Source organism: Aquarana catesbeiana, linkage group LG03, assembly GCF_042186555.1.
Source record: "Aquarana catesbeiana isolate 2022-GZ linkage group LG03, ASM4218655v1, whole genome shotgun sequence".
NCBI lineage: Eukaryota > Metazoa > Chordata > Amphibia > Anura > Ranidae > Aquarana > Aquarana catesbeiana.
In genome coordinates this window covers 171,279,904-171,294,741 of record NC_133326.1, presented here as the reverse complement: position 1 = coordinate 171,294,741, position 14,838 = coordinate 171,279,904, and the positions used below count along the sequence as shown (strand labels likewise).

At 39.4% G+C, this 14,838-nt stretch overlaps 1 protein-coding gene across 2 annotated transcripts in view; it reads left to right on the top strand.

Moving 5' to 3' along the window:
- Positions 1–14,838, top strand: part of DCLRE1C (DNA cross-link repair 1C) — a 47,625-nt gene that overhangs the window by 18,758 nt on the left and 14,029 nt on the right. For both annotated transcript variants that reach the window (XM_073619532.1, XM_073619531.1), the window contains exons 6-10: positions 4,098–4,199; positions 9,682–9,754; positions 9,862–10,002; positions 11,479–11,580; positions 14,401–14,537. In XM_073619532.1, coding sequence (XP_073475633.1) covers positions 4,098–4,199; positions 9,682–9,754; positions 9,862–10,002; positions 11,479–11,580; positions 14,401–14,537 — 555 coding nt within the window. The remainder of the gene's footprint in view (positions 1–4,097; positions 4,200–9,681; positions 9,755–9,861; positions 10,003–11,478; positions 11,581–14,400; positions 14,538–14,838) is intronic.

Genomic DNA, 14,838 nt, shown 5'->3' with positions numbered 1-14,838 from the left:
ACAAGTTGTATTCCCATCATGTTTGAGCAGTGGGGATAATGTACCTTTCCCATATATTCATGTCTGGATACTGTACAATATTCAATAAAAACTTATTGAACAAAAAAAATTGGGCATGCACCCTTTCTATAACACAGCACTCCATAATGCTTCCCATGTGCAAGTGTGTTATGGTGTGTTGTGGTGCATTGGCCACTACTTTACTGTACGGCAGTATGCTCGTTCCCACCAATCTGAGTGGGCCCTGACATTTAGATGTGTGTATGTATGTATGTATGTATGTATGTATGTATGTATGTACTGGATGTGTTTGTAAATCTCTGTGCATATCTTGCCAGGGTATTTAACTCATCAGCAACTATATAACCAGAAATGTTAGTTTTGGGCAGACCTGTGCCTTTTATAAGCTACACATCTATAATTTGAGCCTTTATGTTGTTTACATTTTAATTTTTTTTTTTTTTTTTTTTTTGTATGACATTATTTCTAACTGTATTATTACTAGTACACATGTCTAAAGCAATGAGTACAGGATCCCTTTTGGTCTTGAGGTTAGTGGTGAACACACAAAGTCCCAGATGGTGTTTTTGCTCTGCACCTGAAGGACTCAATCATGTCACTTGTACAGCACACTGAACCGCATCGGTGCAGGTGTTTGTAAAACATCTCTGTGGTCACATGACCGTTATTGACACGCTGAAGTTGTATTCTATATTATGGAGGTGATTCAATAATGTATTTGTAACACATTTCTGGAGGTGTGTGTTTGTTTGTGGTCGGAAGCCTTGCACAAAATTTATGAAAACCCTGGTACATGTTCATTGTTGGTACCAACATGTGCAACAAAATAACCACTTCCTGCCCTGGCCTATAGTAAAATCACTGCTGGGCAGGAACTTCCTAAGAATGTCATATGTCATCCTGTCATTCTTGCCATTGGTGTGCCCTGATCTGTGACAAGCTTGGACACAGCTCCTCGCAGCTTGGAGTAGAGAGACAATTACAGTGGTTATTTACCACGTGATCACTTTGTCAAATCACAGCCAATCACAAAAATGTAAACAAAAGCTGGTACGTGCTGTTACTGGCTCTCCTTCCTCACACACAGACCGCATGCGAGAGGAAGGAGCTACCGGGAGCTGTGAGTTACCACATTTTACCCTTGCTTTACTGTGAATGCACACAGAGCCATCTGATTGCCCTGATTGCAGCAATGTACCTGTCACGCCAGTGCAGCCGTCATCAGTGCCCAGATTGCATCAAGTGTACCTGTCACAACAATGCAGCCGTCATCAGTGCCCAGATTGCATCAAGTGTACCTGTCACAACAATGCAGCCGTCATCAGTGCCCGGATTGCATCAAATGTATCTGTCACAGCAGTGCCAAGATTGCATCAAGTGTATCTGTCGCAACAGAGCAGCCATCATTAGTGCCCAGATTTTTTTATTTTTTTTTGTACCGGTCACACCAGTGCAGCCGTCATCCGTGCCAAGATTGTATCTAGTGTATCTATCACAACAGAGCAGCCATCAGTTCCCAGATTACATCATGTGTACCTGTCACACCAGTGCAGCTGTCATCAGTTCCCAGATTATATCATGTGTACCTGTGACAACAGCGCAGCCATCATCAGTGCCCAGATTGCCTCAAGGGTATCTGACTCACACCATTACAGCCGTCATCAGTGCCCAGATTTGGGTTAATTTTACCAAAGAAATGTAGCGGTATACATTTTGGCCTAGATTTATGAAGAGAAATTATTTATTTACAAAATTTTATATCAGAAACTAAGAAAAATGCCCCCCCCCCCCCCCTCCCAAAAAAAATTCCTGGTCTTTTTTGTTTATGTAGCAAAAAATAAACATTCCAGCGATTAATTAATTAAATGCTACCAAAAGAAAGCTGTATCTGTCCCTAAAAATGTCATATAGGTAGCGTGTTGCATGACTGTGCAATTCTCATTCAAAGTGGGCAAAATTATTATTCATTTTTTTTTTTTTTTTTTTTTGGACAATTCTGCAACAGATCCATATACAGTTTACCAACACACACATGAATCTCAAGTAACTTGTGCCATTTGTAATGCTATTGCAAGATCAATTTCTAATGAGTATAAAAGATACTCTTTATGAATTTCACAGTACATGTATTCTGAAGATATTAGAATTTTTTATTTATTTTTTCTCATACTGGTCCTTACTGGCTAACATAGAAGTGTGCATCTTCTTCTAGCATTTGTTTCATACAGTATTATACGTAAAATAGTTATGTTTTAAATGTTCCTTACTGCATTAGTACCTTGGGACTTCTGCTTAAGTATGAAAAAGCTGACGCGTTGTACAGACTAGTGCAATATGTGTTTTTTGTTTTTGTTTTTACCAAGCAATAGAACAAGCCTGAAAAATATTTGTTACAGTCCGATCAGTCATAACATTATGACCACCCACCATAACCTGTCAAGCCATGGATTCCACTAGACCTATTATATATGGCTTTTAGGTGCATAGTGCATAGAGTTGAATAGCAGAGAAGGGGTTTCAAGGGTTATTTAATCTTTTGCAAAAAAAAAAAAAAAAAAAAAAACTGCCTATGCAGTTAAGCGGCTCCATTAGATAAAAACTAACCATGCTGTTATAATCAGTATTGATTAATGCACTTGTCATTGCTGTAGGCCATGTTCACATCTCCATTAGCCTGCCTGAAAAACTCCCATAGCCAGTGTTCTCCCGTTCTGCCCCGTTTTCTAGGAAGTAGCTATGCTGTCACTTCAGCTGTTGATGCTAACCTCCACCATCACAGGAGCATGTTCTCTGTTGAGTTCAAACACCATGCACATGCGGCACGCTATCCACCTGTTGCTACGGCACTGAGCTCTCAGCTACTGTGATAGAGAGAGATTGCATGCACAGTGTTTAAAGCCAAAAGAGAGCACACCCTTGTGATGGTGGAGGAGATCATCAATGGCTATGTTGTTGGAATAGCAACGTCCTAGCAACAGGGCAGAGTGAGGGAACTCCAGCTATGGGAGTTTTTTGGGCAGACTTATGGAAAGGTGAAATGGCCTACAACAAAAGCAGGTACCTTTATGCAATATTGCTTATAGCTGGCACCATTAACTGCATTTGCATTTTTTTTCAATGGCGAACTAACCCTTTAATTTCAAATTGGACAAAAGTTTAAAACTTGGTTACTACATGGGGTTATGAGCTAAAGGTCTCCACTGGGACAAAGGCATTGAGTGGTGAGGGGTCAGAACCCCTGTTTAGATTTTTATTGCTGTCTTTTGTTCCCGCTAAAGAGATTCCTACTTTTTATCATGGTGGTCATTGTCAAAAGAGCAGGACTAGAGGAAATATCTTCCAATGACATTCATCTTGGTGATTACTGTCTGAGAGGGGATTTTTTTCACTTTAGATGGTGTTGTTTTTTTATCTCCTTTCCTGTTGTGTCTACAAGACAAGAAGTAAAAGGAAATCTCACCAATGGGATGCAGAGGGGGAAAAAAACAAGGCAGGTGTTTTAATCATTCTCTACCCCATCCAAAGTGAAAAAAGTGTTGGGAAAAGGTGAGTACCACAAAAATCCTACTAAAAATACATTAGAACTTTATTAAGTAGTGGTGGAAAAATAGCCAAGAAGAGCCAACATGTTTCAGCCATCAGGCCTTAATCAGGGCTCAGCCATGATTAAGGCCTGACGGCTGAAATGCATTGGCTCTTCTTGGTTATTTTTCACCAGTATTTAATAAAGTTCTAATGTATTTTAGTAGGTTTTTGTGGCACTCGCCTTTTCCCTTTCCTGAATGATTATGGAGGTTGCAGAGAACTTTCCAGGCTGAGTGTCCTGCTTTTGAAGTGGATGATTACTACTTAGGAGGTGGTAGCTTGGATATACCTGTTCCTGGAGAAAGTGTTGGTTTTGAATGTACTTTTAGCAGAAGTAATTAGTAATTACAGTATATTTTAACGCTGTTAGGAATGTTTTACGGTAGGTCAGATTTGTATTTAAAATATTTTAGTAGAATTTTTAATTTTATATTGAGCCATTGTTCCCTTTTTTTTCCACTTTTACGCTAACATTTTACGATTCCTTTCAGGTTTTTGTTCCAAGGACAAAATGGCACCGTGTTGTATACTGGGGATTTCAGGCTTGCAAAAGGAGAAGTGGCACGTATGGAGCTTTTACATTCAGGAAACAGGTGCACATTTGCACATTTATTTTTCTATACATGTCTCATGCGGTTTAACAATTCAAGTGAATGCGTTCATGTAGTGTATAGGCTCTCAGGCCTATGGTTGCTGATGAGTAATATAGTGTGATGATGTGGGAAAACTGTTTTGTAATGTTTACCAGTCACTGTGACCAAAGGTGTTGTGGAATTGACTGAAGTACCCAGAACCACTGACACTCTTCCTGTCAACATGTTGCGTATCTTTTTATTCACAATTTTTTTTTTTTTTTTTTTTTTTTAAAAGAGATCATTTTGTTGCATGTGTGATAAAACACCATTATTTTCTCTATAAGGATAAAGGAAGCAAGGCCAAAAGCTAAACTACCAGAAGATATTAATTATATAAATTAAAGTGTTTGTAAAGGCTGAAGGTTTTTTAGGTAACAAAACCTTCCGTGTGCAGCAGCCCTCCTAATACTTACCTGAGCCCCATCTCGATCCAGCGATGTGCATAAGAGCCTTGGATCTCCCTCCTCATTGGCTGAGATCACATTGGGAGCCATTGGCTCCCAGTGAACCAAGGAGGAGAGAGGGGGTAGGGCTGAGCCACAGCTCTGTGAATAGACATGTAGAGCCGTGGCTCGAGAGTGAGCTGGCTTAGGTGCCCCCCATTTCAAGCTGCTTGCTCTGGGGGCACTTGGCAGGAGGGGGAGGAGGGGGCAGGAGCGCCAGCAGGGGTCCTGAGAAGAGGAGGATCGGGCCTGCTCTGTGCAAAACTGCTGCAGAGAGCTGGTAAGTATGACAACTCTCTCTATATAAATCAGTAAATGTATTTTTTTTTTAAATGCAGCTAGTGTAAATACCAGAATTTGACTTTGTCAGCATTTTGCCATTCCCTGTACAACAGCATTACGAACCAGGAGAGGGAGCGGCAGGGCTGAGTGCCAATTAGGTATGCTGTGTGAAAGTGCATTGACAGGGAACATGCTGATAGGAGGAGGAAACAAAGTGAGCAGAGGGATGATCTCACCTTTCTCCTACTGCCCTTTCTGTCCAGGCACAAGGCTTGGGGTGGAGAGAGAGTTTTTGGACTGGATGGTCAAAAATACAACCTTTTAGCAGACCAAATGGCTCCCATATATAGATACATTTTATAAAAAACTTATTATAACAAAAAAAAAAAAAAAAATGATGGCTCAAACTTTTGAACTCTGCTTCTGAAAATTCTAGGTGTTTCAATAACTTTTGGCATGAATTGTCAGGCTAATGTCCCCTGTCTTGCTGACAACAGTATTTCCATACAGAAAGTGTGGGGAAAAACTGCAACGGAGGCCAAGACAGGGGTTCTAATCCTTTTTCCACTCTATTCAAAACTAAAAAAAAAAAAAAAAAAAAAAAAAAACGTGCTTCACCAATTAAGCCTAACCTCAGGTCTCTTATGACTTTAAATATTTTGTTTGGACCAGGCTGGTTCAAATTGGCTATTTGCTTCACCAACAGCTTCCTCTGATTGGCTGAGATGGGGAGGCGGGTGGATGATCTTCACCTCAGGATTTGGATGGGAAGTTTTACTGGCGAAACACAGCACTGTGTACTGTATGTAGCAGACGCTACATAAAGTTTATACAGATCTCCCAGCAGGGACATCTGTTAGTGAAGCAAATGGATCAGCTTGGTCCAAATAAACTATTTAAAGTCACACAAAAGGTCGAGTTAGGCTGTAACCACTTGCCTACAGGACACTTTCACGCAGGTGCAATGCTTTGCAGGTTCGATCAGCAGATCGTGGGTACAATGCAGGGCTCTTACCGACTGTCTGTGTAAGCTGCCTGCTCGTACCTCATATGGGCAGGCAGTTGCACACTGCCAGGAAGCATTTACTTGTAGTTCTCACCTTCACAGAATTCTGTGAATGAATGGAGCCCCTCCTGGTCGCGCTTTTTAAAATTTTGACAGCGAATTTGGGGAGAAGATCCCCTGCTCGCTGTCACAACAGAGGATCTGGGGGGCGGATGCAAAGGGTGATGCTACAATAACATGTTACATGTTATACCCTGAGAAAAAAGGCGAGGGTGGGGAAGTGGGGCAGTTGCTGAAGCTGACCATACACTTATTCCCAACCTCAATGGTTGTGGTGGACTATCTCGGTACTGATAAACAACAACATGATTGATATATAAAAAGGATTATTTATTACATATAAAAATAACATACAACATTCATTTTAAAAGCAAAATTGAAAAAATCAATAAACAAATACTCAGGGTCCCCCCAATATATATCTGTTGATGAAGTGTATCTCAAAGATTGGCTTTTCCTCTACTAGTTTTGCGGTACATACACCACTTATTCAGGAGGAATAATCTATAAGACAAATACTTGAATAAAGCACAGATCAAATAAATTACACTGAAGAATTTTATACAATTATAATTCAGCAAAAAAGTATATATAGAAAATACGAATTGCTCACCCGACGGGTCAGTGGCCAGGTGTGAAATCACACATTTTCTTCTTTTTATATACTTTTTTGCTGAATTATAATTGTATAAAATTCTTAAGTGTCATTTTATTTGATCTGTGCTTTATTCAAGTATTTGTCTTATAGATTATTCCTCCTGAATAAGCGGTGTATGTACCACAAAACTAGTAGAGGAAAAGCCAATCTTTTAGATACACTTCATCAACAGATATACTCAGGGTTCCCCCCAAGAGATTTTGTTTATTGAATTTTTCAATTTTGCTTTTAAAATGAATGCTGTATGTTATTTTTATATGTAATAAATAATCCTTTTTATATATCATGTTGTTTATCAGTACCGAGATATTCCCAACCTCAATGGTTGTGGTGGACTAAGTGTTTGGTCAGCTTCAGCAATTGCTCCACTTCCCCACCCTCGCTTTTTTTCCTCTATATTAATTTGGATGATGGTACTTTGTTATGTCTAGTTAAACTATATTATGTGACGCAATAGGCCCCTTTCACACGGGGGAGTCGGTGGTAAAGCGCCGCTATATTTAGCGGTGCTTTACCATTGTTTTTAGGGGGTTTTCGTCCGATAGCGTGGCGGGTTTAACCGAAAAAGGGGTTAAAACGACCCGAAAAGCGCTGCTTTGCCGGCGGTTCTGCAGCTGTGCCCATTTATTTTAATGGGCAGCAGTGGTTTAGGAGCGGTGTATACACCACTCCAAAGATGCTGCTTGCAGGACTTTTTGTAGCGTCCTGCCAGCGCACGGCGAGACAGGAGAGGCGCTTTACAGGTGCTATTTTTAGCGCTGTAGCGCCTGTAAAGTGCCTCAGTGTGAAAGGGGTCATACGCTAAATTAAATCATGTTATACCCCGAATATGGGTGTAACATGTTACAAAATGTAAACTTATACTTTAAATGGCTAGCTGAGGGACTGCCTGTATAGGAAGAATTGGCCTAAGAAATTAATTAATTCTAAGCATAATGGAATAGTAATCAGTATTTTGAACTTGATTTTGTTGGGAAAAAAAAAAAGCCTGCTGGAAGATAACCGCAACCTGCCACAATTTTATGTTCTGTGTAAGTCTACAGTTCAAAAATGTGCCACAATCAGGTCACATCATCTTATAAACGCCCCCAGCCATATTATTGTATATACAAATTACCAAAAATATATACCGGTAAGTGCTTCATAGATACATTCTGTTATATTAATTTAACGGTATATAATACCACATTTGGAAAAAAAAAATTAACTTGATGATCTGCACTGCAATTAACAGACTTCAGCCACCTGAGCAATGCATTATTTTGTACTGTACAGCAGTTTGTGGTAAGTGCTGTGTATTCCCCCAAAGACACCTGGCTCAAATGGGTTAATGCTTGGTGTATGGGTATAGAGGTTGTTTTTTTTTTTTTTTTTTTTTTCTTCCTCTTCTTTTTCATGGCAAAGCCCTTCGTCAGTCTACCATGTTCCCAATTAACTCAATGAAAAATCCATTTTACAGTAACCACTTGCTGACCGCCTTCCGCATATACATACTGCGGCAAGGCGGCTTGGCTGAGCAAACCAACGTACCTGTACGTCGGTCTGTACATGTGGTGTTGTGGGCGTGCCACAGGAGCGGGTCTGGTGGACTCTATGTCTGCTGGCCACCCACGATTGCGGTAGGGAGGCAGAACGGGGATCTGCCTATGTAACCAAGGCAGATCCCCGTTCCGACAGGGGACAACTCAGAGACCCTAGTGATAAGAAACGGTGATCTCTGTGATGTCCCAGTAAGCCCATCCCCCACACAGAACACACCCAGGACACACAGTTAATCCCTTGAGCGCCCCTAGTGTTAACCCCTTCCTTGCCAGTATCATTTATACAGCGATCAGTGCATTTTTTGTTTTTTTTAGTACTGATCAATATAATAATGTCCCTGGTCCCCAAAAAGTGTCACTTTGGGTCAGATTTGTCCGCCGCAATGTCGCAGTCCCGTATAATAAAAAAAATTTAAAAGCCCCTAAATTTATCCCCTATTTTGTAGACTCTAACTTTTGCGCAAAGCTATATACACTTATTACGTTTTACCCAAAATATCTAGCAGAATACATATTGGCCTAAACTGATGAATACATTTTAGTTTTTTTTTTTTTTTTTATATTTTTTGGGGTATATTTGTTATAGCAGAAAGTTAAAAAATATATATATATATTTTTTTTTTTTTCAAAATTGTCAGTCTTTTTTTGTTTATAGTGCAAAAAATAAAAACCACAGAGGTGATCAAATACCACCAAAAGAAAGCTATATTTTGTGGGGAAAAAGGACATTCATTTTGTTTGGGTACAATGTTGCACGACCACGCAATTGTCAGTTAAAACGACGCAGTGCCATATCTCAAAAAATGGCCTGGTCGTTAAGGGGGTAAATCCTTTCCAGGGCTGAAGTGGTTAAGTAAAATCAAAAGAAATAACAGTTTTACATATTTGACAAACTACTGAGTTTGTACAAAATTTCAGAGTAATCCTAATTTGTACAGAAAATCATCGCTCGTAGAATTTCTGTATAACAAATTTTTTATTTTTTTTTGTAATTTCATTTTCTGCTCTATTTTCCCTTAAAGTGTTATCAAAGGCAAAACTTTGTTTTCCTTTTCAGTTTTGGATAGAGAGGAGAGGAAGAACGCCTTTCGGGTTTTTATTGCTGTCTGTGTCCCAGCTGAGGAGATTTACTCTCTCTTGTTGTCCTGTTTACCATTATCATCAAAAGTGAAAGTGAAACAAAACCCAAAATTTTGAGTTGACGTTCAAACACTAAAAGAGGGGAAATCTTCCAGTAGGGACACCAGTTCTGGTAACCCTGGTGACACACAGGGATTCTTTCACTTTGGAGGGATTTCCTCTCACTTCCTGTTTTGACTATGGGACAGGAAGTGAAAAAAATTTCTAAATTGGGCATTTGAAATAAAGAATACAATATGCCTGGTTTTCAGCCAACCAAATGTCCCTTTAGTACTATTATTCATGTTAATAGATATAATATTTCTTTTAGGGTAAAAGAGATTGATAGCGTTTATTTGGATACAACGTTCTGCGATCCTAAATTTTTCCAGATTCCTAGCAGAGTAAGTCTATTTTTAATATTATTATTTTTTTTTTTATTTCTTTGTAATGTTGCATGAAGTTTCACATATTTGGTTTTGCTTACTTTGCTTTGTTTTTGCAACTGTAGGAGGAATGTTTATCTGGAGTTTTGGAGTTGGTACACAGCTGGATAACACTGAGTCCTCATCATGTTGTTTGGCTTAACTGCAAAGCAGCTTATGGATATGAGTATTTATTCACAAACATGAGTGAGGAATTTGGAGCAAAGGTGAGTGTCTCATCATCTTTCATCATATTTTAATATTTAAATCCTGGCAAATTATAACTGCCTTGGTAATGCTTAAAAGCTCTTTCCTCAAAGAGAGTAGGAGAGAGATGGGGAATATCTATGTCCTGTGCATATCCCCTGTGATGACAATAAGCAGTGACAGCTACTCCTTTTTCCCTTTTTTATTTATTTATTTTTTTCCCCCAGATCCCTCCTGTGCCATTAAAATCTTCATGCCATACCAAGATTGGTATGACCTGATGCTTTTTCAAACCCATTAGGGTTTGCTTACAATTGTGAAACCGTAAGTGATAAAATTCTCCATCCTTTCCAGTTTCCTCTACCATAGAGATGATTGGAGCCCTTCTGGTCTCCGTTCAGCTTTATGGTCCGCCGCTTGATCACTCGGGTCTTTTGGTGGGATGGAATTAGCTGCTAGGATTGCTTTTACAAGAAAGCCGATCTTTGGCTGAAAAAAACAATACCGGGATGATGCCTACAGCAGTATAACCACTTGCAGCAACATGGCAAGAAGAAGACGGCCGCACTCAAATATAATGCCTTTGTTTAATAAAGCCTAATCTATACACCATTCAGATACACAGGTCCAGATAATACTGGCGTGTTTCGCACTGTTAATGCCGCTTAATCACACTTGCAGCAACATACCGGTACGTCGCTGGTGATCAAGTTGTTAAAGCTGTTAGGTACAAAAATAAATTGAAATATATTCCTCAATAGCCACAAAGGATATACTGTAAATTAAATTGGTCCCTAAAATATCTCTGCAAACACCGTTCTTACCTTGTAAAAAGTAGTAGTGACATTACCACTGTGCTACATATAACCTGAGCAGAGTTGAGGGAGGGACACAACAGGCTGCAAGCAGGAAACCAGAGGGGCAGATACAAGACCAATCACCTTGGATAAAGAGGGGGAGCAACAATGACTGGTCTTTATTACAGGAATTTCCTGCTAAGGCAACCTTTCGCGTTTGATTACTGAACAGATCTGGAGAAATACACAAAGTATACCAAGATTTAAGTGAGAGAGTACACATGCTGCTTGTATTTAGATAATATTTCCTTATCTCAGAGTGCAATAAATGTTGCCTTGATGTGCACAAAAATTCTATAGGTTTTCCAAACTAAAATATTCATCTGGACATGTCCATTTTCATTTGATGTATTCCCATTTTCCATTCCATTCTAATTTTTTGACAGAAGTACATTGTTGGAGTGGCCGAGAGCACTGTTGCATTGTAGGTTCATGGCCAAGGGTGCAGCTGTTGTGGTTGCCAGTGGCCAAGGAAGTGGGTGCTGTGGCAGTTAGTGGATAAAGGTGGGGGACCCTTGTCAGTCAGCAAGGTGTGTGTGTATACAGTATTGCTCAGTATAGAACTGCATTCCTGTCAGAGTTTAACTACTTAATAATATTACTATCGTCATCTATTTTTTTTTTTTTTTTTTTTTTCAGGTGCATGTGAACAAACTGGACATGTTTAAGAACATGCCTGAAATTCTTTGCCATGTGACAACCGATTGCAGGACACAGATTCATGCCTGTCGGCATCCATTGGTAATTGTGTTTCACATCATACTGTATGAACCTGCTCTGTCTACTTAAAAAAAAAAAAAAAAAAAAATTCTAAAACCTGCCTCCCCCACGAAAAGAAGCCTAATACTTGATGTTTAATTCCTGGAGTGGGGTTGTTGGGGGCGTCATCATTAGTGTCCTTAGAACCTATGACAGTTGAGTATTCAGCATTGCACACATCCCGGGTGTGTTGGAAACGCGATTTCCTGCAATTGTTTCTCCCACTGGCTCCTAGGTCACTAATGTTTTCTGTAATGATGAATGGTTCGGTGAGGATTTTGGGGTGGGGGTCGGGGGAGGCATTCAAAACACCCATAAGTGTCTAAAGTCAAAAAAGGAGAAAGTGAGCGCTGACTAGTTATCTAGCAGCTAACACATAAAGGGTCACATACAACCTTCAAACATTCAAAAAATAGCAAATAGCGCGCAGAGCTTCCTGTACAAGGCGAATCAACATAAACCAGTCTTGTGTCCATGATTGAACTACATCTTCAATGAAATCCTCAAACAATTATATATAAGTCTATGTACTTACCAGAAAGTGAAAAAAACAAACAAACAAGATGTAAACACCACCAGCTGAGCCCAGAAAGGATTCGTCGCACACGTGCACCTCCCACCAATCTATGTACTCACCAGATAATCAATAGTAATACGCCACTACGCAGTTACTCTGAAGTAGCGAGACATCACATCATGGTGCATCAGTAGAATGGTGGTCCACTATAGAATAAAGCACTAAATAAATAAGCTCACCCATGGGAGCCCAAAAATGTTCATACAGTGTAGTATTTTATTTTAAAAAGCTGACATAACAGCTGCAGCATAATACAAATTAGGCCAAAAAAAAAACATGTTATGCCACCACTCCTGCCATGAGGAAGTGGTGGTGACAGTGTTGGCACGTAGGCCCCTACTGACGCGTTTTGTCCTCCAGGACATTATCAAGAGGTTCACTTATCGATAGAAACACAAACAGGGGGGCGCAAGCACCTAGTGCATTACCAAAATATTTATAAACCGCTTGCCAAACGTATAACATAGATATACGGCTTGGCTGTGCCAGATCACGTACCTAATACGTGATCTGACACTTCCGGGAAGGGGGTGTGTACCGCTGGCGACCCGGCTGTGTTGTGAATAAACACGGCAGATGTTGATCACCAGGTGATCACCATGTGCCGGCCAATGGATTACTGCCTGCACCTTGCGATTTCTCCTAAATTTACACAGGACAAAGTCCTGCCTATGTAAACAAGGCAGAACCCTGTCCTGTCAGCAGGGAAGTAATAGATTTTCTTTCGCCGCAAAACAAGGAATAACTTCCTCTAGTAAAAGCACCTAACACAGTACACCAAAACACTGGTTAGGCACACATTTAACGCTTTGATTGCCCTAGATGTTTAACCCCCTCCCAGCCAGTGTCATTAGTACAGTGACAGTGCATATTTTTAGCACTGATCACTATCCGTGTCACTGGTTCCCAAAAGGTGTCAGTCAATGTCCAAATGTCCGCCACAATATCGCAGGCCTGCTATAAGTCACTATAGTTTGTAGATGCTATAACTTTTGCGCAAACTAATCAATGTACGCTTAACAGGATTTTTTTTTTTTTTTTTTTACACATTGGCCTAAATTTATTAAAAAATTTAAAGTATTTTACATATTTTATAGCAGAAAGTAAAAAATAAAATTAATGCAGTGGTGATCAGATGCCACCAAAAGAAAGCTCTATTTGTGGGGGAAAAATGGACATAAATTTTGTTTGGGTACAGTGTCGCACCCCCCCCAAGCTATGATTAAGGCCGTGTAGGCTGAAATACAAAAGCATGGGCTACCTTGTTGTTTTACCCTGTATATCAATAAATCATCGTATACATTTTAATATCCTGTCAGGTGCCAGCTTTGCTACTACTTTAGCAAAGTTAGGACTCCTTACTTGTCAGAATGTAAAGCAGAGGTAGGCAACCTCGGCAATCCAGCTGTGGTGAAACTACAAATACCATCATGCCTGTGATTGTCCGGGTCTTGCAATGTCTCATGTGACTTGTAGTTTCACCACAGCTGGAGGGCCGAGATTGCCTACCCATGAATTAAACCAGATGTTTGAGACAATAGTTTTTTATTTCATTGTAAATGTTTATATTTTAAAAACTATGCCTACAGCTAAATGTGTATTTTTAGCTTTCTTTTTATTTATTTTTTTTTATATTATTTAGTTTTTTGGAATATGCATATTTGAGAATCTGTGGAGTTGTAGAATGTTGATTCATCTCTTTAAGCATTTTTATTTGCCTGTACATTTGTAATTTAAAATAACACTACTCCTTTCACATTCAGATGTACAACCTTAATATAAACCTATCACTAGAGAACAGAGGTGCTGCCATTGTTGACTCTCTTTCTAAAAAATGCTAATTTCCTGGCTGCTTGGCTTCAGTTTATTGCGCTGTGATCTGGAACATGTATGTAGGTAGGGGCTTCTGACTACCCTCCAGCTTTCCTGAAATGCATATTTGTTCCAGGTCTATGACCCTGAAAACTTTGAAGCCAGAGGTTTCCTCATAACTGTCAGGTTCTCTAGTCTAGAAAATTCCACATTTGTCACATTTTAACAAAGTAAACATTTAAAGAAAGAAACATTGCCATTGAACCCCAAGGTACAATTAACCCACTGCTCACTTTTTAATGGTACAGAATCATAATATGGATACATTTTAATAATATGTCTGTTAAAAGAAACCTCAAGTTGTGTGTTTTTTTTTTTGTTTTTTTTTTCTTCTCTTTCTTCTTTTAAATAAGAATGAAGAATTCTTGCGAGGTAACAGGTTGCCTTGTGGAATGTTTTCAAATGATGGAGTCCCTTTACGAGTTATTAGCATTAAACCGTCAACGATGTGGTTTGGTGAGAGGACAAGAAAAACCAGTGTGATTGCAAGGTGTGTGTGCCATTCATTCCTTATCTTATTGTATGTACATAACACTGGTTAGCTACACCGTCAACTTCATTGCATTTGTGCTCTTGGTCTGCTGTAATGTACAATTCAAAACCACCCAATTCGAAAAAAACATTAGTTTATACATTTTAAGGGAAGATTAGTTCTAGTAAATCTTCAGTTAATGACTGTTTGTGTAATTTTTTGTTTTGTTTATGTGTAGCTGTACTAAACATATAGCTATACAAGATAGATGATCGTGTAATGATACGCTTGTGAGATGGGGACCATAGATTGTAAGCTC